The following is a 24,860-nucleotide window of genomic DNA, read 5'->3' on the forward strand; positions in this document are numbered from 1 at the left end:
CCCTGAGTAAACACAGTAAACACAGAGGAGAAGGACCTTGACCTACCACCACAGAGTGAATGACACTAGAAGCCCATAATCTGTTCAAGAGTGAGCCTTAAATATTTCACCTCCCTCTACCCATCTTTTTATTTTCTTCTCTCAGTCTTGGTGAGTCTATAATAAATTGTTCTTTATTTTGTGTGTGCGCAGTCAATAGTGTCTTTAGGTTTGAGCGAATAGTAATTTAAGTTAAATGAGACAAAAATGCAATTTCTTTGTTCCATTATTTTAATCCAATTATATCCTATAATATATCCAAAGTAGCTACTTACCTCTAATTTATGAGTGCCTAGATTTCAACGTTCATATTTTTCCAGAAAAACACTGTATTGCCTCTCACTGCAATAATGCATGTTAAATCAACCACCAATCCCAACATGTTTTAGTTTTGACTACACTAGTGAAAGCTTAGAGCTCCTAGATAGTCAGAAAAGGGAGCTAGGTCACAAAACATACAGGGCTCCTGAAAAACAAACTACAACCAAATCTGACCTATCAATGGGGGGTTTAGTCAGTTTACGTATGAGTGATGTCCAGATGTGGACACCTAGGGCTTTCCTCCATGCAGAATTAACTTAGATCAAAAGGTTTATTTGATTATTTACACAATACCATACCAAAGACTATGTTATTTCCATGGACAGATTAGGTCTGGAAGCAGTTCAGCTGTTCCCACTCAGTTCATAATAGTAAATATTGCCAGACTTAACTTTGCCATAACTCTAAAGTAAGCAGAGTGAATCTTTATTAGCACTGCACCAACTGCCTACACCGGGGACAGGACACAGCACCACCTATATGAGATCAAGTTCACCAATGTAAAATCCATTTTTAATACTACCACTGTACAAAACGTCCTCCCCCATTCAGTGTCCTCAATAAAAAGTGTCCCTTGTAGTAGTCAGCACAAGAGATACTCTGTTTCTAAATTTTACAAATTTAGAAATATTTACAAATATTAGGGAATATTTTACAAAAGGGCATGTCTCCAGCTATTTTGTTTCTCTCAGCCGTTCGTTCCCCAAAGAGCAAAAAGGCAGATACTGCCACAAGTCCATTTGCCCTCAAAGTTCAGGCGACTGGCGATGAGGCTTACTCAGCAAACCCATACCAGTGAGGAGGGGGCACAGGGGCGCAGTGGCTGTGTGGGGGCCAAACCCAGCCCTCGGAACAGCCTGGCTGGGTTACTGCCTTCGCCCAAGGGGAGGCACAAACCGCTTCAAATTCTAACACAGTAATGCCAAATATTAATGTCTGTATTCATAATAAAAGGGTAGCTGCACCTCATTTTTCTTTTATTACTATTATGTCTAAATATTACAAGAAAGACTTTATTAGTAACAAGTGAATAATTTTCATTTTCCACCTAGGAAAAAAATCACAAGTTTCAGGGACAAGCATGCGGCATGTCCTTTACCGACTCAATCGGGCGGCCTGTGTCCTGGTCAGCCCAAACCACGACACTCTGACTGACAGACCAATACTTGCGCGCGGACTTCAGTCCATTCTGTGTGTCAGTGACGGCACGCAAGCCATCGCCACGACGGCAGCTGCAGTGTGAGGAAAGGGGAGGTGATAATCAAACACCACGATGACTTTTTTCTGTCAAACATTGCACACAGTACTAAGATGGACCAGCTCTGTGTCCACTGCCCGGGTTCCAGGTACCTTAGGGGGAGCCAGCTGCCGAAGGCCCAAGCCTTTGGCCTGCGGAAGGCGGTCGGCCGGAGGGAAGCGGATGAGGCGGCGCCCCTCACCTCTACCGCTTCGTCTTGCAGGGGAACCCGGCCGTACCCGGGCCGCCCCACCGGAGCTTCGGCCGAGGCGCCGCCTCGCGCCGCCGGCTGAGGGAGAGGGAACCCCGCCCCGACCTCACGCGCCCGGCCGCGGCCACCGGCGCCCGGCCCCCGCCAGGGGGCAGCCGCAACCAATCGGAGCGGGGAGCGCTCTCCGCCCCGCCCCCGCGCGCCGTGACGCGCCTGGCCCGCGCCGCCGCGGCGCATGCCGGGGCGGCGGCGGCGGGACCATGGCGAGCGACTTCTACCTCCGCTACTACGTGGGGCACAAGGGCAAGTTCGGCCACGAGTTCCTCGAGTTCGAGTTCCGGCCCGACGGTGAGGGGCCGGGGCTGGGAGGGAGGGAGGGAGGGAGGGAGGGAGCGGGCGGGCGGGCGGGCGGGCGGGGGCCGCTCCTCGCTGCCGGGAGGACGTGGGGCCGGGCTGGGGCCCGCCCGCCTGCCTGGCTCTGCCTCGGCTGGGGGGGGTTTAACGTCCGCCCTGTCTCCGTCAGGGAAGCTGCGTTACGCCAACAACAGCAACTACAAGAACGACGTCATGATCCGAAAGGAGGTACGGGGGAGGCGGCGGGGGGCGAGCGGGGGCGGGCGGCTCCGACGGGCCATGCCCGGAGCGGGGCTGGGGGCCGCGGGCGGGCCAAAGCGCACGGTCCGTGCGAGCGGAGCCGACCGTCCATGATGATGTGCCGTTCGTAGGCTTATGTGCACAAGAGTGTGATGGAGGAGCTGAAGAGGATCATCGACGACAGCGAGATCACAAAAGAGGATGACGCGCTGTGGCCGCCTCCTGACAGAGTTGGCCGACAGGTTGGTGTACAGGGTCATTTCTAATAGCTGATCGAATGTTTATGTGTTAGCTCATTAGAAACATAAATGAACGTTTTCTTTACATCAGCATTGTTTGTAACCAAGAGGGGAAACAAATATTATTTTAAAAGCTGGGCATGGTAATCTAGTCATGAGAGTTAATGTCATTCACAGCGCTGCTGCATTCAACACCTCTGTAATAAAAATGGAAAAGCCCTCATCTCAGTGCTTAGTTATTTCTGTAACTAATACCATAAAGCAGTAGTTTGACTTCCTATAATCTTATTTTTCAGGAGCTTGAAATAGTAATTGGTGATGAGCACATCTCCTTTACCACGTCAAAAATCGGTTCACTCATTGATGTAAATCAATCCAAGTACGTACTCTGCTTTTTTATGTTGCTGTTGTTTTTATGTAATGATCTGTATGACAACTTGCTGATTAGCAGGTACTTGTATTTTATATTATTTCAAAGTATAGATCAGTTCCTGGGGGCACAAGTGCTCTGTGTTCCAGCGTAATGTACCAAACACTTTTAGACTGTGGCACTATGCATTATTTTTTCAGACTTGTTGAGCAGTTAACCTTCCTGCAGGAATCCCTGTTCAGGTGTATTCAAGAGTCTGAGATGAACTGTCACTGTGACACTGATGTCTCTGGAAGAACCAAGACTTCTGTGTTCCACCTAAGCTGAAAAGACTGGCTATTGTCGTTTGTAAATCCAAAGTGATGTTACTACTTGCTTTCTTGATAAAAATGCAGATTTTGTCAAGACTTACAACTTGCAAACTTGAACTGTAGACTGTTTTATCAGTCCATGCAGGATGAAAAAAAAACTGTTAATGTCTAAGATGATCTCTGAAAAGTCTCCCTGTAGGCCTTGGGTTTTTTAATAGGTTACTTTTATAAACTGGTCTCTTAAAACATCAATCTGACTTTTTTTTTTCCTTCCTTCCGTTGTGCACTGCAGGGATCCAGAAGGCTTGAGAGTGTTCTACTACCTGGTCCAGGACCTTAAGTGTCTAGTCTTCAGTCTTATTGGACTACACTTCAAGATTAAGCCAATTTAAATCAAATAAACATAAGTTTGTATTGCAGCATCTGTACGAGGGGAGTGGGGGGGAAGGGGAAGGGGGGGGGAAACGCTGTTTCAATTTTTCACTATTTCTGGCCTGAAGCTTTTATGTATGTTAGAATTTTTTTTTATAAATTGTCAGTGACTGTCGTAATAAAATGGTGAGATCTGTATTTTTAATTTATAAGTTCTGGTGAGAAAGTGACTTCCCAGCACTTCTTTTATCATGGTACATTCAGCGTGTGTTACTTTAGTTGTATCACATAAAGCTATATTTCACCTCTCTATCAGTAGAAAATGGAACTAAGTCTGGCTCTGTAAAATGACACTTTTGCCAGCTGTCAAGATAAACTTCTGTTACTATCCCGAGCTGGATATTCTGTGGCCAGCTCAAATATACAAAACAACCAAGAAAGGTTGAACTACGTGATTCTTGGTGTCCCTTCCAACCTGGGCACCTGAGGCCCTGACTCTACACATGATAACTGGTTATAGCAAAGACACACGTCAACTTCCAAACAACCTGCTGCTGTGATTACCGCTTTGCTTTCAGAGCAGAAGTGGACAACAGGCCACCCGGGAGCCATCCAGGATCTTCACTGATACTCCAGCCAGCTTTAGAAACACTGAAAAGAAAAGCAATGTAGAATGTATTTAGTTTAGTTCCAGACTAGCACGTCTGTTGTGCAGAACTGATTTAAGAGACGCAGAGGACCAAACACGTCTCAATTTCGAAATGGTAATTTTTGTAGAACCCTGTAGACTGGCACAGTGGTCCAGGGCTCCCTGCAGGCTCTGAGGGTGCTTCCCCACAGCTCTGCCACCCTGCGCCCTTTCTTTCCCTGGCACCTCTTTCTGTTTTTCCTAAATCAGTATCCACTGCGATTAAAAAAGGATTGTGATTAAATGACTTTTTAAGGTGGAAACACCTAACCCCCACTAGCTGTGCCAGCACCTCCTGCCTTTCCCCCTGCTCCCTTCCGCTCCCTCCCCACACGGCCCCGCTTCCCCACCGCCCCCCCGTTCCCCTCCTTCCCCCGAGCGGTCCGCCCCGCTCCCCGGGGCCCGGCCCGCCGCTCCTCCCGCCCGCGGCCGGGGCGGTGACGGGCCGCGCCGCCGGCGCCATCTTGGCTGAGGGCAGCTCGGGCTTCCCGGCGGCTTCAGCGCGGCAGAGAGCAGCGGGAGGCGGCGGCCAGCTTGGCTGAGGGCACCAGTGCAGCGCGGTGGAGGGTGTGTGGGGGGAAAAATAACCAACCAAACCCAGCGCTAAAACCACGCAGCAGCGGGCTGAACCCGCCAGGGCTGACGGGGGCGGCCAGGACAGCCCCGACAGCGCGGCGGCGCCGTGAGGTGCCGGGCACCCTGCGAGGCCATGGGGGTAGGTAGGAGCCGGGAAGGGAGCGGAGCCGAGGTGAGCCGAGCCGAGCTGAGGGCCTCTCTCGCTGCCTCTTGCCTTGCAGAGGATCGGGCTGCAGCTGCGCGCCACGCTGGAGAACATCACGGGGCTGCGGGCCGCGGGCGAGGACTTCCGATGGTACCTCAAGGTGCGGGGCAGCCGCGGGAGCTGGGACAGGCCGTGCCGGGCGTTCGGGAACTGCCCGGCGGGACACCAGGCGAGGGAGGCCCGTGGCGCTGGATGTCACGTCACTCGGCTAAAACGGGATGTGGTTTTTTTTTTCCGCACGGTGCAAGCGGGATGCTACAGGAGCAACAAATGTGATGGTAGAAATCTATAGGCACGTATACGTTAGTATATGCATGACGTTATATGTGAGTTTGCAATAACGAAGAGTCTTTAGTACAAGCGTTGGTTGGTGCCTCCAGTGGTGAGGCGGTTGGTAATCCAATTCCCATTGGCAGGTAACCCAGGTAAACAGCAAGATCATAGAATCATAGAATGGTTGGGGTTGGAAGGGACCTTAAAGATCACCCAGTTCCACCCCCCTGCCCTGGGCAGGGACACCTCCCACCAGCCCAGGCTGCTCAAAGCCCCGTCCAGCCTGGCCTTGAACACCTCCAGGGATGGGGCATCCACAACCTCCCTGGGCAAACTGTGCCAGTGCCTCACTAAAGAATTTCTTCCTAATATCCAATCTAAATCTTCCTTCCTACAATTTGAAACCACTACCTGTCATCCTATTGCTACACTCCCTCTTAGTCCCTCCCCATCCTTCCTGTAGCCCCCTTCAGGTACGGGAAGCAGCTATAAGGTCTCCTCGGAGCCTTCTCTTCTTCAGGCTGAACAACCCCAACTCTCTCAGCCTGTCCTCATTCTTTTATGTCTGGACCATGCTTTGTACCACATTTTCCCCCCCTGTGCCGAAGGGCAGGCCCTGTGGGGCCACCAGACCCACCATGTCGGGTCAGCTCAGCAGCCTGTTGTGATAGATGGCGACTGGTACCTGCCTCTGGCTCCTCTCAGCTGGGAAACGGTGGGATGGTGGATCGGGAGGGCTCACATCAGCTTCTGCAGCTTTTTAATCCCTGTTTATTGACAGCTTTAAATGCTCTGGTTTGTGTTTTATTTTTCAGCTGAAATGTGGGAACTGTGGTGAAGTTTCTGAGAAATGGCAGTATCTGCGCTTGATGGTATGTGTCCCTGTTGTAACCTGCATCAGAACAAAAATGAGAAATCAAACCTGCCTCTTACACGCGAGCGATATTAGTGTCAGGGATGTGACGACTTGCGCTTTAGATGAGATAGTATTTTAATAGCTATATGCATTCAGGAAATGTTGTTATATTCTATATTAAATATATATATATTTGGAGACAGTTAACTGAAATATGCCATTGGAATGGTGACTGTTGGTGACAAAGTATTTAGGTCTGCTTTGAAAAGCTGCCTTTCTGTAAAACTTTAATTTGAAAAAAAAAATTTGAAGCGATACCAGAATAAGTTTGTGGCTGTAGCGTATTTCTCTGATGCTGATGGAATCTTTTTGGAGAAGTTTAGGTAATTCAAGTTGAGTTAAGCATGCTAAATTAGCATTTGGAAACTGAAAAAGCAAGATAACATTTGTCAGGGATAGGAGAAGGTTCTGTTCTTAGGAACAATCATCCCTTTTTGTTGCATACTCCTGAATGGTGAGAATGTATTTTGTGGAATTAATGGAACATGCCTATATGGACAAGACATAACTATTCATTATTCACTACTTTAAGTGTAGAACAGAATAATTTTTTGATAATCACAGCTTTTTGAATTATAGGTCTCAGTAATTTAAAAAAAAAGCCTTCTCGTTGCAATATTTTTAACAAGTTAAAGACCACTGTTGTAAAAACTACTTTACCTTTGCAGAGGTTTCCAGTGGCTCAGCTAGAGTGCAGTTAAAAATGATGTCGCTATTGTCATGGTTTTTAGGACAGTGCTCCCCTGAAAGGAGGCAGAGGAAGCGCCACTATGGTGCAGAAATGCAAGCTGTGCTCCAGGGAGAACTCCATTGGTATGTGCTTGAGGCATCATCCATTTTACACTTTTTCACCTAAGTTTATTTTTGAGTCCTCATTCTTGCTCGATACTGTTTGTAAAGAGCATTCACCGGGGATTTCTTTCCTTGTACGTGGGTGCTTGAGTTCACAACAGGTACATAACTTGTCACCCTGCTCATGAAGGAGACAGCAAGGCCTCCTGGTGAGTTCAGGTTTCTGCATGAGCAAAACTCATATCCTTAATGTCATTTTACAAAAGCACATAATTCTTTTTGCATTGGTAGGGTAACAAGATGGTGTAATGTAAACTTCTCAGGAGAAGTGAGAAAAATTGAATTCTGCCTTTTGAGGGCCAACTACAGGAACTGCTTGGTTACTTTATTTCTTTTACTTTGTATAAGGAAATTTCTTTCTGAAATTAAATTATTATTAAATAATATAATTATTCTGAAATAAATCTGAAGACATAATTCCACTCACTTTTACACTTCTGACTTTTTTTTCAGATATTTTAAGCCAGACAATCAAACCTTACAACGTAAGTTTGCTTCTTCTATATAACAAGTGAAAGATAAGTAAGCATTAATACTATTTTTGAGTTTTTGCTTTATCATACATTCTTCTTTCAAGAGCACAAAAAGCTGGTATTCTCCTCTGACATAAAATTGTCTGTGCTACATTTCATAAGGAAAACAGAAAACTGTATCACTCAAATTATAGGCAATTATATACTGCTTGTATTAGTTTCCTTCCGAAGGCTTCATTGTGGCAGATTAGGAAATTCTAACTAATGACCACCTATTAAATGAGCCCTAGGATTTTGCTGTCACTTGGGACATCAGAGGTGATAGTACTGCCTTTAAAGCAATTCATTCCTAGACTAATGCTTGTCGCTGTCTTCCTGTGTTAGATGAAAACTGATGGTACTCTGACTCAATTATAGGCTGAAGACAGCGAGAAGTTCAAAACGATAGTGGAGTTTGAATGCCGAGGTCTGGAACCAGTTGACTTTCAACCACAGGTGAGTTCTTATTTGTGATTTGTTTCTCAATTTTTAAGAGCACTTCTTATAGACTCTAGAGTGATAAAATACACACTATTTGAAAGGGTATGGCTCCACCTGGGATGTCCTAGACCTCCCCAGTTTTACATCCTTTCCACAGTTCCTTCTTTTACTTCATTTTACTCCCAAAAAACCCCAAAACCACAAGCAGCAAACACTAACAACTCTGGTATTCTTTGTGCCTGTAAAATCTAAAATTAAATACACCTTGGAGTTGTGTTAAATTGACATACAGGTGACTCAGCACTGCTCATTTGAGCTCATTTGAAAGGTCTTCACTGCGCAGGTCATTGCAAAAGGTCATCTTTCCCAAGGGGGAATTGCAGGAGTGCACCATCAGATAGCCACATTCAGGAGAGGGGCACTTTGCGTCTTGGTATGTCACAGAGAGCAAATGAAGTTCAGCTCAGGTTATGAACAGTCTTTGGTATATGGCCTCTAAAAAAAAAAAAAAAATTTTCTTTGAGATCTGACATCACCAAAGCCATAGGAAATGAATGTTGGCATTTTTCCGTTTGAAACTTGATGAGACAAAGGCTGAAGATTGACAGTGGTTAAAGACCGTTGCAAAGTGCTCCTCAAGGTCCAGAGTTAAAGGATTTCTTCAGGGCCAGGCCAGTCTTCCCTGATTCATTTGCTTGTGCATGGTCATGGTGTATGCCAGCTAACTCCCTACTATATTTAACCTATTATTCCAGTCGGATTAGGTGTAAATAGAATGATAAATATAAACCTGCCTTATCCTTCCCTCAGACTGTGACACTGTGCTAAGAAACAGACCAAAAAAAGCTGATCCTACAAAGAATTTGGTATAAATAAAATCACCACTGCAGTGTTCTGCAGGAGGTCTTCTTTTATCTAATTATTTATTTATGTGAAGCCCATCTTTTTGAGGAACAGAATGGTTATTAGTTTATTCCTGTTTGAAAGCTTTGCAGACCTAGGAGCTTGCACTTCAAGGAAAATGTATGAGAAGGCCACAAAATGCAGGAGATGTTCATAGCTCTGCATCCTGGCTGTCAATTTTATTTTTATCTGCAGATCAAAGACTGCACACCTGTCATAAAGCTTTTAATTTGTCAAAGTTTGGTCTGTGCACTCTATTTGAGAGCACATTTCAATCCCTGAGCAGATATTTCAGTGACTTTTCTGATGCCTAAATGAGTAAATATACAGAGTTCTGCAGTTCCAGATAATTCTATAAACTGATTTATATTTGACGTGATTGAAGCCAGCCTGGCTTCTCCACAACCTTAGATCTGGCTTCGATTAGCACCAAACAGGATAGGCCATAGCATTACTGTATCTTTTTTGTATTTTTTTATAGATATAATACACCCATACCTGAAGTCAATTTAAAGTAGCTTAATATTTGCATGCCATATTCAAATTATAGTAGTTTTCTCAAAAAAATCACTGGAGTCCGAAAGAGAAGGTATCCTTTGTGGGATATAAACCCTCTTTTCCTACCTAGTAGCAGCAACAAATTCAAACTAGGTACTTGTGTGTTCAACTAATGGGCTAGGACAATTTTTTTCCCCAAAATTACTTATCTTTCCTGTTTAATGTGCTTAAGTAGGTACATCTACTGCAAATTCTGATATGCCATTTTTGTTTTTACTTGAGCATAGTTCAAGTAAAGGCTGCAACTAAAAAACTGAGTTTTCTTTATAAAATTTCCTTTAAACTTTCTTAAGCTTCTACGCTTTGTGGCACAACCAACGGCTTCTTTGGTAACAAAGGCGTGACATATCACTGCGTTATGCAGTCAGGGGGCAGTTTTGGTTCTTTCCTGTGTGTTTCTGCTTTTAGCCGCTGGTCCTTCGCCGGTCAGCAGAGGGCAAACGAGTCACTGCAGGTCCCAGCTCCCTTCGGCGGAGGTTACGCCAGTCTCTGCCCTGACGCCAAAGCTGTAAGAACGCAAGTCCGGCTGCGTGTCTGCTACAGCAGCTTGTAATTCCAGTCACATGGCTTCTTGTTCCTTGCAGGGCTGGTGAATATCTCCAGGTGGCAAAACCAAGGCTTCTTTTATTTTTCTAGTGTTTGTTCTAGACTGCAGCTCTGCATTTTTGTCCTCCCGTGATGCTGATCTCCCTCTGCACCCCTGACAGTTCCCTTGAGATGGGCTTCTGACAATGATATAAAGGCCATTATGCACACTGTGCCCTGCAGATAGCTGTCCTGTTGTTCCGTCTGCCACACTCCGTAGTTTATTCAACTCCCAAGTGCTTAACCTTCCATTCAAACCCCAAAGTATTTTAAAATCATGTGGCTTACATCACATATTCTTACACAGTTAAACGTCTGACTGGCACTATTGGGGATTTCTTTATCAAAAATGCATGTGTAGATCCCTTGCAGAAAACCAGGAAGAAGCTATTTTTGCTTTTTAAATAAAATTCTGTAGTTAGAAATGGCAATGTAAGAAACCTTCCTATATGCTACAGAGGTAGCTGAGATTTTAAAATTTACTTTTAAAACTAATAAAACAATTTACAGCTTGATAACTGTGAACCCTAAAACAGGAAAGCTGTTCCTACAGAACATAGAAAAGAACACCTTGTTCTTGTGCTATACCCCACCGATAAACGGTTTCCTTCCTAGTGCTATCCTTCCCTTCACCTCTTTAAAAACAGCAAAGTAACAACAGTGAAGAACTCTCCCATTTGAAATGATTGTTTGGGTATACTAATCTGTTCATTCCTTTCAGGTAAAGCTTGCCAGTAACTTCTGCACCCCAAATACAGGCTGCTCCTTCTCTCAAGTGTCTTGGATACTAATGATATTTAAGCCAAAACTATTAACTTTCTTCCACATTTTCTGATTTTTTTCTTGCACTGTAAGTTTATTGTGAAGCTATTTTATACATAATGCTGGTATGGATCCTAAACACAAAGCTATTAGTGGTTGGATGCTGCTACATAAACTTAGAAACTCAGGTTTAACATTATCTAGAATCCTTGGAAACACCTTTTTGGCAGGAAAAAAATACAGGAGCAGTGTTCCCTCATTTGACTCTGTGGTTGCTCAGACTGAATTTTCTCAGTTCACAAACAGGGTCACAACCTTATATTGACCCTTACCCAGGAAAGAGCTTTCTCAAAACTCTAAGAACCTAAAAATCATTCTTTCTACCTAATGTAAAAGAAATACAATAAAAGTTTGTGCTGAGTTACTTTCTTTAAACGTATTTTTTCAATGATATTTATTATTTTCTTGGTCTTAAAAACTTATTCTTAAAAACTTACTGCAAATGTGTTTTCAGGCAGGGTTTGTTGCTGAAGGTGCAGAATCTGGCACACCTTTCAATGACATAAACTTGTTAGAAAAGGTACGTTCTCTCAGTTTCGTTAGAAAATCTGATCATCTAGCTTTCTTTCCCTAAGTCGCTAGTCCAAAATACACACCCTGCACATGCAAGAGACAAGTTTTGCCCTTTCATGCAGGCATGGGAAGGTCATAGCTGGAGAGAGAAACGAAATCAACTATGAACGACCAGCATTACTATCAGTGTCATTTTAGAAGTGCGCCTTTTATAGCTTAGCAGCTGACAAAGGTAGAAATCCAACTTTTTCTTTTAAGTCACTCAGGAATTCCAGAGAGCAAACACCTGGAATACTAAATGTCTGGGATTATTCAGAGCGTTGAACTGATTTTTCTAGGAACGTGCCTGCATTTTTTTCTGTAAGCAAAAATATTAAAAAGTAATATAAAGACACCGTCCTTCAAAGCTCAGGGTAACGATTCCAGCATTGCAAATCTTCCTTGGCTGTGAGCAAGGATCTCAAGGTCAAATCTGTTCCCTGGTATCCTACTTGGCAGGGATCTGCTTGTCTGCTTACCCACCTGACAAGGGTATTGTAAATGATAGATAATCCTTTCATCTGCCGTGGCTGTTGTCCACTACAGGCCGTGGACTATATATGAAAAAAAAAAATTGTTAAAATAAAACCACTGAGACTGAAGCTCATTTAATTTCAGGTCAGTGCTCTGGCTTCTCTCAGGTATTAGAACGTAGCTTAGTGACTGCACAGTGCTCTCCACAGAAATCTAAGACCCAAACTTTAAGAAAGGCTTAGTTTCAGTTTGAATTCCAGTCTGTGATTTAGATGCTATTGCATTCTGTCTTCTGTGACTAATAATGTGAAATCTTATTTCCTATAGGATTGGAATGACTATGATGAAAAAACAAAGGAATCTGTTGGAATCTATGAAGTTACCCACAAATTTGTAAAATGCTGAAGTTCATACCCCTAATAAATCTTGACATGCTTACTGATGAAGGAGCTGTAACCATCAGAGACTCAGTTTCCTGGGAGTTACTTTTCACATGGCTGTACTGCAGAAATGGAAACCTAAATTGTACTCACTTTCTCCAGGATGTCCTAATAAAATATTTTCCACAGAGCACTTTGAGATGGCCTCAGTATAAACTGAAAATAGTACATACACTTGACATTTTTCTTAATGTTGTCTTTTTTGGGAATATATATGGTTGCGATGGACTGTAAATTACTATTCTATCAACAGAAACTACTTGGACAACTTATTGCCTTAAAAGTTTTTAATAGCCTATCACCACGAAGTACCCACGTTTGATTCTCCAGCATAAGCAAGTAAGTTTTTTTCACCCACCACTCCTATCACCAGGAAGTGGCTGAGTATTACTAAAAGACTGCGTTAACTGATCAAGTGAAAAGGTTCATCTTTAATAGCTTTCAGTCAGTTCAAGTAAAGACCCTGAGGTGAGTTTACTGAGAACTCATTAAGCTTGACCATTACTGACACACATAGCTCTTACAATCTTCTGAAAATCAAGTTATCTTTCTGAGAGTGTCATTAAGTAAACCTCACTTATTTCTAGTTGAAGACAAATGTACTTCTTGGCAAGTGTGCCAGCTGTTCTCATGTTTAAAAAAAAACAACAACCAACCAAAAACACAAACGCAAAAACCTTTAGTGAACTTCATTCAGACTTTTGGTCTGATTGTTTCCTTCATCCCCCCCAAATGATCACCTTCCTTTCTTTGTTTAAACGAACAATAACAATCACAGTAAGTTTTAAAATAATTCTTTTCAACTGAAAACTAGAACAGCATATTACAGGCTGCAGAAGAAACAGCCATGACTAGGAAAAGATTTTGGACTTATATATTTAAAGCATGCCGCACCCCTTCCTAGCATCTGCACTTCATGCTTCAAGATACGGTATTGCTTACACTTACTGTGATAAAGGAAAAAGACACTAGGAGAACCTGGAAGCTGAAATATCCAAAGGAAGAGTAAAAGCAAGGAGGTTTCTGAGCTTCTGAACCTAATCTGTCACATCCAACCAACGTGCTCAGACTTTATGTTCTGCTGATATATTTGGTTGTCCAGGACACACTGGGCTGTGCTGAAAGACATGAGCTGCATTAGCTTTACACTGAGCTGCAGAGGCAGACGCTACTGTGCTATGCAGCTCCAGAGTAAGAAATGTCTTCCCAGAAGAAAAAGACTGGAAGTCAAGAGGGTTTAAAAGGCAGAGGAGTTCAAGTTATACATACCATAATGAATTTTGTGCAGCAAGGGTTATCTCATGCAAAGGGCATCTGTGTTGTAATCCCAGCAACTCTGAGCACCTTTGGCTTCTTAACCAAAAAAGGCCCCTTCCCCTTTTGCTATCACCCACTTTGTAGCTGGCAGAGTCCCACCTGTGAACAGCACGCGAGGAACTTGTCTGCATCAGTGTTCACAGCATCGCTAAGTTTTACTGGTGTCTGCTCAAGCTCCTCCAATCCTTCTGACGGTTCTGGTAAATCTTAGTCTTCAGAATTTCTGTGACAAGCCCCATGCATTAAAGAAGCAGCTCTAGGCACTAAGACTGGCATTTGCTACAATAAATAGTCAAAAGTTGTAGCTGACAGAACAAGGAGAAAACAGGAAAATGTTCTGTTGAGGTTACTTTCCCACAGTAAGAGGAAGTTTGGAAAGAGAGAACCCCAAAATATACAAAGTTCAGCGATTTTTCTTTTTTAAGGCACAAGAGCACAGTTCTATGTAGCAAAACAAAAGCAGGTTATTGGACAGACTTCACATCTGGAAAGGGAGAGCCAACACTGCAGCATGCTTTGCTTTCAGCAGTGTTCCTTTCAACCTCTGTAAAAAACATGAGCTATTGATAAAGGGACTACCCATTCTGTCTAATTTTGATATGGCAATAAAAGAACTTTGTAGTTATTAATAGACAGTTTTATTACAATACAGTCTTTTCCAGTCAATTTAACAACACGGTGATTGCAGGTTACTTAAGGCCTCCCACTTCATTTTTTGTTTCTCAAAAAGCTGTTACAGTGGAAAGGCTTCAAGCAGTTGAGGCACAATCAGTTCCAGCATTAATTCAAGTTTAAAGAGAAAAGTAAGTGTGATGAGTTGGTAAGTGAGCTTACTGCAAGAGTGCAAATGTAACCACTCTTTCTCATTTAAAATTACTGCATATGGTTGGTTTTTTTAAATCAAACGGTTTAAGAGCGGTATCACAGTGCTGTTGTCTGTTGCAGCATTCATGGAACATAGATGTTCCGAGTTCATAAACTCGGTAAAAATGCTTTTTATTTTAAATAATGTGTTTAAGAACACATGGATCTGTTGGAACAGATTGATCTGTTACTTAATTTTGACATTGTGAATGTCTGTATTTCCTGAAACACGCACTCAAGGTCTGTACTTGATTTCTTTAAAATAGGTATAAATTTCATAGTGAATCTAACAGTATTCAAGTTCAACAAAGACAAACGAAGCCAATTAAGCTGGGCGGTCTCAGCCACATTGAACACTGATTAGTGTACCAATTAGACAGTCTGCATTTTGTACTGCAACTGTAAAGTGTTCTAATGTTTTTATGTCTAACTACCAATTTTCTTGCCCTTTAAAACATTAAAGATATCTTCTAGTGACTTGTATATACACTGAAGGTATTCTTTACCATTCCTAGTTGGGTAAGAGGAAACATTACAACCTATCCAATCATCATGTACCTGATATCCTACTCCAAAGCCATCGGACACCACGGGGCCAAACCCCCCTAACTGCACAGCTGGGCTGACCAACGTGCTTGTAGAAATGATGTTGTGATTAAGGCGAGCATAGGCTTGGTCTTGATAGAAATCAGGCAGTGCGATACCTTTGGATAACGCTAAATAGCGCAAGCCAAAGAGATGTCGGTCAAATCCCTGACCTGTTAAAATAAAATAACAAGTATTAGAGAGATGACTATTTCTGTGGGAAGTAAACTCACTTATTTTGACATCACATCATTTTTCAGCCACAAAAGAGGAGGTCTACAGAACTGGGGTTTATTTTCATATTTCAGGAAATTATTTTTCAGAACCCAGACATTCTGCACTTGTATTACACGTATCCTAGGGAATGAGGGCTTGCTGCTTTACTGCTAGCCTCAACCAGGAATCATGATAGCAAAAAAAAATGCAATGTTAACAGGCAATTTTAATAATACATCGCATTCTTTGATTAACTATTTATCCAAACGTACCTATGTTGTTTAAAACAGAGAAAGGCTTTCCTAAAATTTATAAATCTAAAGAGGAAAAGGATCTTGTATCAACAAAAGGAGACAAATTTTAGACTCCACGGGGTAATGTTAAACAGCCAATTTTACTGAAACAATACAACAAGTTACGCTTCTGGAACAGACAATTCAAAAGAAAGCACTTAGAAAAATGCCAGTAGTATCACAGCCAAAGAATCAGTTTGATTTGGAAGTTTTTAAAGCCTTCATCCTCTGCAGGGATAAGACAGTAACTCCTCAGACAAAGCGGAAGTTCTTGGTTGCCCTGGGGAGTACAACAAGCACTAAAGTATAAGAGATTCTCAACACATTCTCAGTGGAGTGGGAAGCACAGAGGCACTCTCCTCCATCAAGGAATGAGTCTTAGAGAATGCCTTTTAAACTGCAGCTTTCTGCTACTGTTTTTGTCAAGTTTACATTAACATTAGACCTCCATCAAAATTAAATTATTTAGTTGTGAAGTTCCTGTTTACAGCAACCTTAATAGACATTTTGGTGCAAAAGCAAGAGTGTTTGATATATTCCTACTTACCCATAGCAGCTTCTTTTGTCAAACGGCCATGGTATTTTGAGCACTCCACTATCAGCTTCTGAAGCTCTTCTGTGCTATGCTTAGACAGTTCCCTGACAAAAGCTTCCGAACATTTCTTCGTATGGATAGAGGCAGGACGTATAGTTTCTGTACGACCATGTTTGAAAGCTGCAGTACTACAAGACTCATATGTAGCAACAGTCTGATTGTATTGTCTAAAGAAAGCCATCTGGAAGGCAAGCTGAGCCACAGCATCTGGGCTTACCTTCTTCTTCTTTAGAAGCTCCTTGCCCCCTTCATGGAACTGAATCAGATTAAGAGACAGTGCTTCTACGCTGGCATCGAATTTCTGTTTGGCTTTTGTAATTCCTGCTTTTAAGGCATCATTCAGCTTAAAGTCAAGTTTCTGCACTGCTCTAGAAGAGTCTACTGAAGCAGGCTGGGACTGGGGGCTGATGGCTGGTGCCTTGGTGCTATCTTTAAAAACCTCGTTCTGGAACCTGAGCACAGCCACACCATCTCCCCAGGAATGTTCAAAATTAATTCCTGCAGTGCCATCCTTAGTTATAATAAGATTAAAGGATTTGTCATACCAGCGGTTAGCACCATCTCCATGCAACATAGTGTGGGACAAATGCACAAAGTCTTTAATGGGAAAGTCATCTAAACTTAAACAAAACAGAGCAGAGTCTACTTTTTGAAGAGCTTCTTCATTGCCATTATCCAGTAGATTCTTTCTCAGCAATGCCCACGTATCTCGGTTTTCACTGGAGAGGTAGCCAAGAGGAAAGGCCGGGGCTGGACTGTTGTCGCTGAGGATGTATTTCAAGTGTGCTTGTATTTCTGAAGGTTTCAACATATTTCCATCTCTATCAAGAACATCAAATACATAAAAATTCCCATTTCTCTGTACCAGTAAATGTTTTGCCTTTTCATCTGTATAAAGCTCATCTCTGTTGAGTTTAGGCAGCCGCGTAGAATTGAAAAGCCTGAAGTACTGAGACATATCTAGGGGGTATGCATTGACCATGTAGGCACCAAACCAAGAAAGTGAAGAAGGCACAAATCGGATAATTTTTTTGAAGATCTCAGTGTCACTTTTTTCCGGATTGAGGTGAAAAACCTCTGGTTCAAGAAGACCAGCCCTGAAGGTCTTCATGAAACGTATAGCAGAAACTGTCATGTTCGTAGCTCGTATGAGCTGATCGTTATATTCAGATTTCGGATCAGGATTAAAAGACATAAATGCATTAAAATTCAAAACAACAGGTTCACGTGCTTTTAGGTACATGTCAAACCAGGGACCTGAAAATGGAGAGTTGAAAAATAGGTCATAACAAAAAAGCAGCTTACTGAGTCAGACCAGAAGTTCATGTAGTCAATATCCTGTCTCCAACAGTGATCATGAATAATACCTCTTCAAGTTCATACAAACAAGACAAACATATGCAGTGATTCCCCCAAGGATTCTCCCAACCTCCAGTTATGAAGAAAGGTACTGTATTTACTAATTGTAAAAATGCTGTGTATGGAGCAATCCATATCAAAAGCGTAAATGTCAGCAGCAGCGAGAGACAATTTCCAAGTTTTCCGTATGGCTCAGTGATAAACCATAACTCCCACCACATACAATGCAGCTCCCCAGGACTGTACTTTGGTGCACACCTCACATCTGGAATGGAATATGCCTTTACCTATTCTTAAGCTATTGATTTCTGCAACTCTCTGTCACTGAGGGCATGCTTCTCTTTAGAACCAGATTTATTTCTGATCCAGTGCTTTGCTCATTCCTGGCAGCAGTCCTCCATCAACATTTGCTGTTTTACATTTCCACCTCCTTCCTCTTTCTATCCACTAAAATGATGAGCACAGGCCAAAACTCTTGATACCAATGCATTCCCATTGGTCTCTCAAGCTGGCAAAAAGACGAGGTTACCAGGGACCTCACAGTTACTTTTCCAGGCCTAAAACTGACTTCAGAAAGCAGAATTACATTTGATACCCACAGGTCTTTTAGACAGTCTGTCAGCATAACAAGAAGCATGAATGTGACCCAAAGGTTTTGTGCTTGACAAAACCAAGGGAATCAATCATAGCTGTAAAAAGCAGTCACACTTTTACACCTGTTAATGAAACGAAAATCCAGGGGGCATACACAGAGAAGGCATTTTTTAGGTAAGTTCTATTTCATTATCATTAGCAAGTTCAAACTCAGCAAGCTCTGGTATTGCACACTGAGTGGATACAGACCAACGAAGTAAGCGCACACCAACTTCATCTCAAGGCAGCCACTGTATTAAAAATTATTATTCCAAGCCTGGACTGGTCACCAGTAGAACCTTCTAGCTGGGCTGTAAGAGGGGCAAGGGGTAACTCGAGGACCTAAATTACAACTTTAATTCCAGGTCCTCAAAGGCTAGCCTTCATCTACAGTTTTAAAACCACATCTGTCAGCGTCACGTAGCCTTTTAACCTTGGACTTGAAAGTCCAAGGTGGAGGCAACTATACCTACTTTCAGAAACCAATTTCAAGTGGAACAGGTCTTTCATGAGGCCTAAAAAAGAATAGTAACTAAACAAACAGGAATACAAACACCCCACAGTTCACAGACACAAAGCAGCATGCTGGTTAGTGTTGACAAACACCATAAACCCACCAGTTAAAACACCAGATGTTGTTCAACGTGAACGGAAAGTAAAAGATAACAAACCGAACAGCAGCTTTTGTGAAATGATCTGGTATTCTCTACAGAACTCGTGGTAGCTACCACCCTTATAGGTAGTGTCAACAGATAGCAAGGACAGAAGCGCATTCACTGGGCAACATGCAAACTTCTACTTCCACAGGTATTTGAATACTTCCACCTCTGTTGCTATCCACCCAAATACTTTCATAAGCAGACACTTGTATTTTTAAGTCAATGGAAGCAATAATAAGGAATAAAAAGCTATATGCACACTCTCACTCTCTTAATGTGTTTTTCTTTATTCTCATCTTCCTCTTTCTGTCAATCCTTTTGTTTTGCTCTTTAGCACAATACGGTTTTGTAGTTTTGGGGGGGTTTAAGTCTAGAACACTGTCCACCTCTGCCTCCCAAAGCTTAGTCGTATTTTCTGATCCCCTCAGAGTTCAGTTTTCTTTCTAAATAACTTGGAATTATTTGAAAATGATTGCTTTGGTTTCCTTAAGGAAGTTAGCAGTTAAGCTACTCTATTAGACAGCAATGAAAAAAGAAAAAAGATAAACGCCATAAACTCAAATTTAAATACAGTAACTCATGAAAAAGCACCGTTTTTCCAATATCCACCTGCCCAGAATTCTGGTATATACAAGTGAGATGATGGGCATTTTTCTTTCCATCAGAGACTCAGAATTTGCTCAAATATAGTCACAGGTAATATTCACAGTACGTTATTCCAAGTTTACAGAGTAGAGAACTTAATGCTACAAATAAAATAGGCTGAAGCTTATAAACTGCCTGTTATCAAGCATGATGATCTACAGACTCTGTCTATATCCAATAGGCCAACATACCTGTGATATAACTAGTATGCTTGTTCTGATTATCTTGAGCAACCAGTTGCTCATGCAGCTCTCTTCCAATTCCCTTTTCAAAGTGATGAGCAAGTTCTTCAGTTTTCCTACAGCAATTAGTAAGAGACAAAATGCTGTCAGAAGTCCTATTTTTTATATATAACACTTGGCTTTGAAGCAGCACATGATACTGCAATACGCATATCTTGTTTGTCCATACCTGAATTGGTCATCATTTAAAAGCGGTTTCTGGGCATTCAGATATCTCGTAATTGTATCTTCTAATTTGGGAACCGGCAGTCTGAAGGAAAGGGAAGAGACATGTGCTTTATAAACAATAGTACTAATGAAGCCTGTTTCTTACACAGCCGTCTCTCTTTGCCTCCCCTCTTCCCTGTCCTTCCTTTTATCCCATATTATCCAAACAGCTCAAAAGCTTCCTGTGGAAGATGAGAAGAAAGAGAACAGATGGACATATGTCACCACAGCATAAGGTTCCTGGAAAACAAGGCAGAAAAACAACTTGACCGTCTGGTTCCAAAGGTATTGCAGTGGAGGTTCTCAATAACTTACAGGGAATACAACAACATGAACCACCGCAAGGAGAAGCAGCTACTTAGGAGGACGGTTTAGTTCCGCAGCCACCCCTGCATCGGGACCTCCCCTCACTGCTGGGGCTGAACATCGACGCTTCCTTGCAAATTTCCTAACCAGTATCTTTGTCATCTTCTTCTCGCCCTAAACACTAAAACGCTCTTTTTACTATAAAATAACCCTGTTACACTCACGGAAGCTACTTTGCACCCTGAAGGGATGTGTCAGTAGTAGGCCTGTAGTCACATTTACTCTTTAAAAAATAAAATCATTCCTGTCCGCTGTGATTTAGGCAGAGCACGTACAACACGAGGCGAGTAGCACCCGCCGAGCGCGGCTGTTAGACCCGGGAGGGAGGGCATTTCCCCCCCCCCAGCCCTGCGGACACCCGGGGCCGCCGGCCCCACACGGCCGCCTGCCGCCACCGACCTCCGCCCGCGTCCCCCCGGAGCCCCGGGCGGCCACCCCGGGGCCGGCCGCCCCGGTCGCTCCCCGGAGGTCGCTCACTGTGGGCCCTGCCCAGGCCCCCGCCCGGCAGCGCCTCAGGAGGCCGCGGGACGGGCGGTCCGGGAGGGCAGGGGCCCGGCGGGCGCAGCAGGGAGCGGAGCCGCGGCCCGCCGTACCTGGGCAAGCTCTTCTGGTAGTGCATGGTGGGCACGATGCTGCGGTGCAGGTACTCGGCAGCGCCCGCCGAGCTGTAGCCCCGCCGCCAGCCCGCCGCCGCCCGCCGCAGCAGCAGCTGCCGCCGCGCCGCCATGATGCCCGCGTCAGAGGCCGTGAGGCGCCGCCCGCGACGCTCCCCTCGCTGCCGCCCCGATGGCAGCCGGCCCCGTTCGGGACGAGCTCACAAGGGCCCCCAGCGGAGGCGGCAGCTCGGCAGGTGGCGGCGCCTTCGCACCGGAGGGACTGGGGTTGGTTCCCCGACAGCCGCCCGGGGAAGGGAGGAGGGGGGAAGCAGCCAAATGGCGGCCGGGGGGTCCCCCAGCCCGCCCCGGCAGCGGCGGCTCCTCCGGCGCACGGCCGTCCGGGGGCGGGGGGGAAATCCCAGCGGTAAAACTCAGGGTTGCGGGGAGCTTTCATGAAGCATTTTAAAATTATTATTTCATTTGGAAAGGGTGTTATTTGATGCACGCTACCGAGGTAGCAAAGTTACCTGGTGGTAGAAAATGCCTGGAGTGGGACGGTGCGGCTTTAGTTCAGTCCTCTTCTACATATGCATTAATAAAATTCTCTCTGATCCTCTTGTTTTGAGTGTTTTTGTTCAGCATTTAGACTCCACATACTTTTTTCTCCTTTTTTTTTTTTTTTGTGGTGTGTGTCGGTATGTCTTCCTGGCCATACATTATTCATCTCCTGCTCCAAAGAGCAGAGTTTTATCTCTCATGAGCTTTTTTACTCATATGTGAGCATGTATCAACAAATACTGTATCACAGTGTAAAATACAATATTGTAAACACACAGTTTTGTTGTACTCTATGGAAAATTTTCCATAAAGGCACTAAATACAATAACCCAGAAACCAAAGAAATGTTTCAGGCAGGACGCGTGGCACGGTGAACGGTTATGGTGGTGTGTTTTTATCAGATACTCACTCGCATAAAAATCAGCGTTGGGATTGAATGCGGGCAAAGGAAAGGAAAGCAATCCCTGTGGCTTAGTCCGATAATCCTCTGAAAGTAAATTGGCCCTACTCTAATCAACATAGTGGTTGGAGAAAAAGTGAAATCATTTCACTTCCAAGATAATAAATGACAAATGCCAGAAGGTGCCCTTGCGTGCCTGAGTATACAGCTATTTTCTGACCGATGCGTAGCTCTTAGGCTACTCATTCAGCCCTTTCTTCCCATGAAAACAAAAACCCCAAGCCTGCTTTAGTTAATGAAGTTCAGTTTCACCTAGCTTGCCCTGTTGTGATAGTCCAGTTCAAAATGTTACCTGCTCTGCCCTTCAGAATATCTGCAGTAAGATTCATTACTTTTACCCATTTGAACGCGTGACTCGCACTGTTCCCTTTCCAGGTTTGGATGTCCAGATCACAAACCGGGGAGACCGAGGAACGCACTCAAACACCATTTTTCTCCCAGGAGTGTCACTTTGTTTTCAACCGGTCTTGTTTTAGAAATACTACTGCATTCTGTTCTAATTTTCCAGAGCCCCCTAATCTTCTTCCAGGGTCTTAATGATGTAGTCGATAATAGGATTGTTGGTATTAATTTGGAACAATAATGCCAGCTGCTTGCTTGGTGGCTATTGGCAGAGGGGTGACCTTGCAGGTCAGCTAAGCAGAACTGGAAGTGCTTTGATCTGATCTATACAGAGCTAGAGCTGTCTACCCAAACAAGAGGAGCCAGTGAATTCTCTCCCCATGGGATGCTGATTCTTCTCCAAAGAGCACGGAGGACAGCATGGCAGTGGGTTTTGATGCAATCCTCGCTCGGATCAAGGATGTTTGTAAAAGAAATGGTTTGCTCATTCTCTCGGTGTTGTCGGTCACCATCGGCTGCCTTCTCGGATTCTTCCTGAGGACGAGACGGCTCTCCCAGCAGGTATGTGTGGCACGGCCGTGTTTCACTACACAGAAAATACCATACTTACGTAACAAAAGACATAGCAACTTGTGGAACTTCAGGATTGGACTGTTGAAGATAAAACGCGTGTATGTGTGTTTGTTAAATTCATTTAATTTCATTTGTTTGTTAATCTACACTGTTCTTTGGGTCTTTTTACACATTCTCAAACGATGCGTTTGCAAGGGCTGCTGGTCTTTAAGACACCTAGTGAGTCTAGCATAAGCATATTATAATGTTGCAAGTAGGGGTAATAATAGTGGGTGGGTGTTTAGCTAGATGAAATGTAGCATCTAATATAGACCCGTAAAAAAATGGAGGTGCAATATATTCGTTGGATTTTATATTACCTTGGAACATGTCCGTCTAAAGAAAACACTGGGAGGATTTTTCATCATCAGGTGTACAGAGGTACAGATGATTATATTACACCATCGGTGTTTTGTAGTGATAAATTTGAGATTTGCCATCATTAACAGACCATTAAAGGCACTTGGGTTTTCTCCTCCAGCATACTTCAGCTAAGCTCTTTGCAGGTACTCGTTTCTTTCTGCTGTGTCGGTCAGACAGAAGAGAGGGGGCAACTTGCATTGCTGAATACATTGTTTGAGCATAAAATATAAATCTCAATTAAAAAATATGGCACTTAGTAAATGTGACTAAACTAAGACAATTCTTCATTCTGCTACTGCTAACTGCAGTCTGGACATCTTTTATGTCCGATCAGTAGCTTCATACATCTAGCAAAACACACAAAATACAGAATGAAGAGATTATTCAGGGCAACCTATTAACAGTAGTCCCCAACAGATGGCATATTTCATTTTTGTCTTCCTTTGTAAAGGAACGAACAATGTAGTGTGTTTTTGTTGAATTACAACACAATATGTAATTAATTAATTTTAAAATGATCTTTTAAAGCCTACTATCTTTGCCACCTTATATACCAAAGCTGCAGATTTTACCAATGTTACCTGATCCAGAGCTCTAGCAGGACTCATGAAGACAGATGGTCTTTATCTCAAAACAATAAGCATCTCTCCATGTATTTCTAGGAAATTAGTTATTTCCAGTTTCCTGGTGAGTTACTGATGAGGATGCTGAAAATGTTGATTCTCCCACTGGTTGTCTCAAGGTAAGTGAGGACAATGATTATTCCAGTAACTTTTTAAGTTTCCTAAATGAGACATGGCATCACCACTATTTTGGGTTTAACTGAATTAATGTCAAAGTGCCAGGACCATTACTGACTGCTGTATATTCATATTTTAGTGGAGCTATGAACATATTTTTAATCAATAGGAACATTTATGCAATACCTCATATAGGTATTATTTTCTTTAAAACCCATGTTGTTGGTTTTTTAATTGACGTTTTCTTCTTTCCTTGTAACGGGAGGACTTTTCGCTTTAAGCTGACTTGAAGTTAAATATATAGAATAAGTAAAGCCTACCTTAAATCTAAACAATTTAAATAATACACCATTCAAATAGGATGAAAAAGCACTGTTAATTTGAAGTCCTCTGCAGTACTTTGAGAGATGTGCTGTAGTGAATATTGAAATAAAACCAACATGTCTCCAGTGAACTAATAATATGTACCTGGCTTCAGCTGGAAGTGAAAGTGATTTCTTAGTACATTAAAGGCAGAACCTTTAGTGGTGCCACTTTATTGGTGTCAGGATTAATGATCTAGATCCGGGTGCTGAGGAACGGTGCACAGTAGCTGCCTTTGCATAATTTAGGATAGCTTTTTTGTTTCTGTCCTCTAAATTTGTCTTGTCTTCCAACTGTCTACAATCACAAATACCAGTTGGATGGCCAAAAGCTGTCAGCCCAATGCTGAGAGAA

At 43.2% G+C, this 24,860-nt stretch overlaps 4 protein-coding genes across 5 annotated transcripts in view; 3 read left to right on the forward strand and 1 right to left on the reverse strand.

Moving 5' to 3' along the window:
* The first annotated feature begins 1,997 nt into the window (after positions 1–1,997).
* Positions 1,998–3,774, forward strand: MAGOH (mago homolog, exon junction complex subunit). The gene is made up of 5 exons (XM_063345214.1): positions 1,998–2,156; positions 2,332–2,390; positions 2,534–2,644; positions 2,938–3,020; positions 3,615–3,774. Exons 1-5 carry the CDS (start codon positions 2,069–2,071, stop codon positions 3,712–3,714), a joined length of 441 nt encoding a protein of 146 aa, XP_063201284.1. The 5' UTR covers positions 1,998–2,068; the 3' UTR covers positions 3,715–3,774.
* A 1,060-nt stretch (positions 3,775–4,834) lies between these two features.
* CZIB (CXXC motif containing zinc binding protein) lies at positions 4,835–12,621 on the forward strand. Of its 2 annotated transcripts, XM_063345215.1 has the most exons (8): positions 4,841–5,097; positions 5,180–5,263; positions 6,252–6,308; positions 7,084–7,165; positions 7,658–7,689; positions 8,095–8,172; positions 11,480–11,545; positions 12,379–12,621. In XM_063345215.1, exons 1-8 carry the CDS (start codon positions 5,092–5,094, stop codon positions 12,454–12,456), a joined length of 483 nt encoding a protein of 160 aa, XP_063201285.1. In that variant the 5' UTR covers positions 4,841–5,091; the 3' UTR covers positions 12,457–12,621. The 2 variants fall into 2 exon arrangements, with proteins under 2 accessions (XP_063201286.1, XP_063201285.1); XM_063345216.1 differs by lacking the exon at positions 11,480–11,545 and having other exon boundaries at positions 4,835–5,097.
* Positions 12,622–12,902: 281 nt separating this feature from the next.
* On the reverse strand, positions 12,903–21,229 carry CPT2 (carnitine palmitoyltransferase 2). The gene is made up of 5 exons (XM_063345208.1): positions 21,066–21,229; positions 20,069–20,149; positions 19,849–19,955; positions 16,314–17,618; positions 12,903–15,430 (listed from the first exon to the last, which is right to left on the reverse strand). The coding sequence occupies exons 1-5, from the start codon at positions 21,197–21,199 to the stop codon at positions 15,099–15,101; spliced, it is 1,959 nt and encodes a 652-aa protein (XP_063201278.1). The 5' UTR covers positions 21,200–21,229; the 3' UTR covers positions 12,903–15,098.
* Positions 21,230–22,848: 1,619 nt separating this feature from the next.
* SLC1A7 (solute carrier family 1 member 7) overlaps positions 22,849–24,860 on the forward strand; it is a 54,378-nt gene continuing 52,366 nt past the window's right edge. Inside the window, exons 1-2 of the mRNA XM_063343907.1 lie at positions 22,849–22,989; positions 24,066–24,145. Of these exons, the coding sequence (XP_063199977.1) occupies positions 22,849–22,989; positions 24,066–24,145 (221 nt within the window). The remainder of the gene's footprint in view (positions 22,990–24,065; positions 24,146–24,860) is intronic.

This window comes from Chroicocephalus ridibundus, chromosome 8 (assembly GCF_963924245.1).
Source record: "Chroicocephalus ridibundus chromosome 8, bChrRid1.1, whole genome shotgun sequence".
Lineage (NCBI taxonomy): Eukaryota > Metazoa > Chordata > Aves > Charadriiformes > Laridae > Chroicocephalus > Chroicocephalus ridibundus.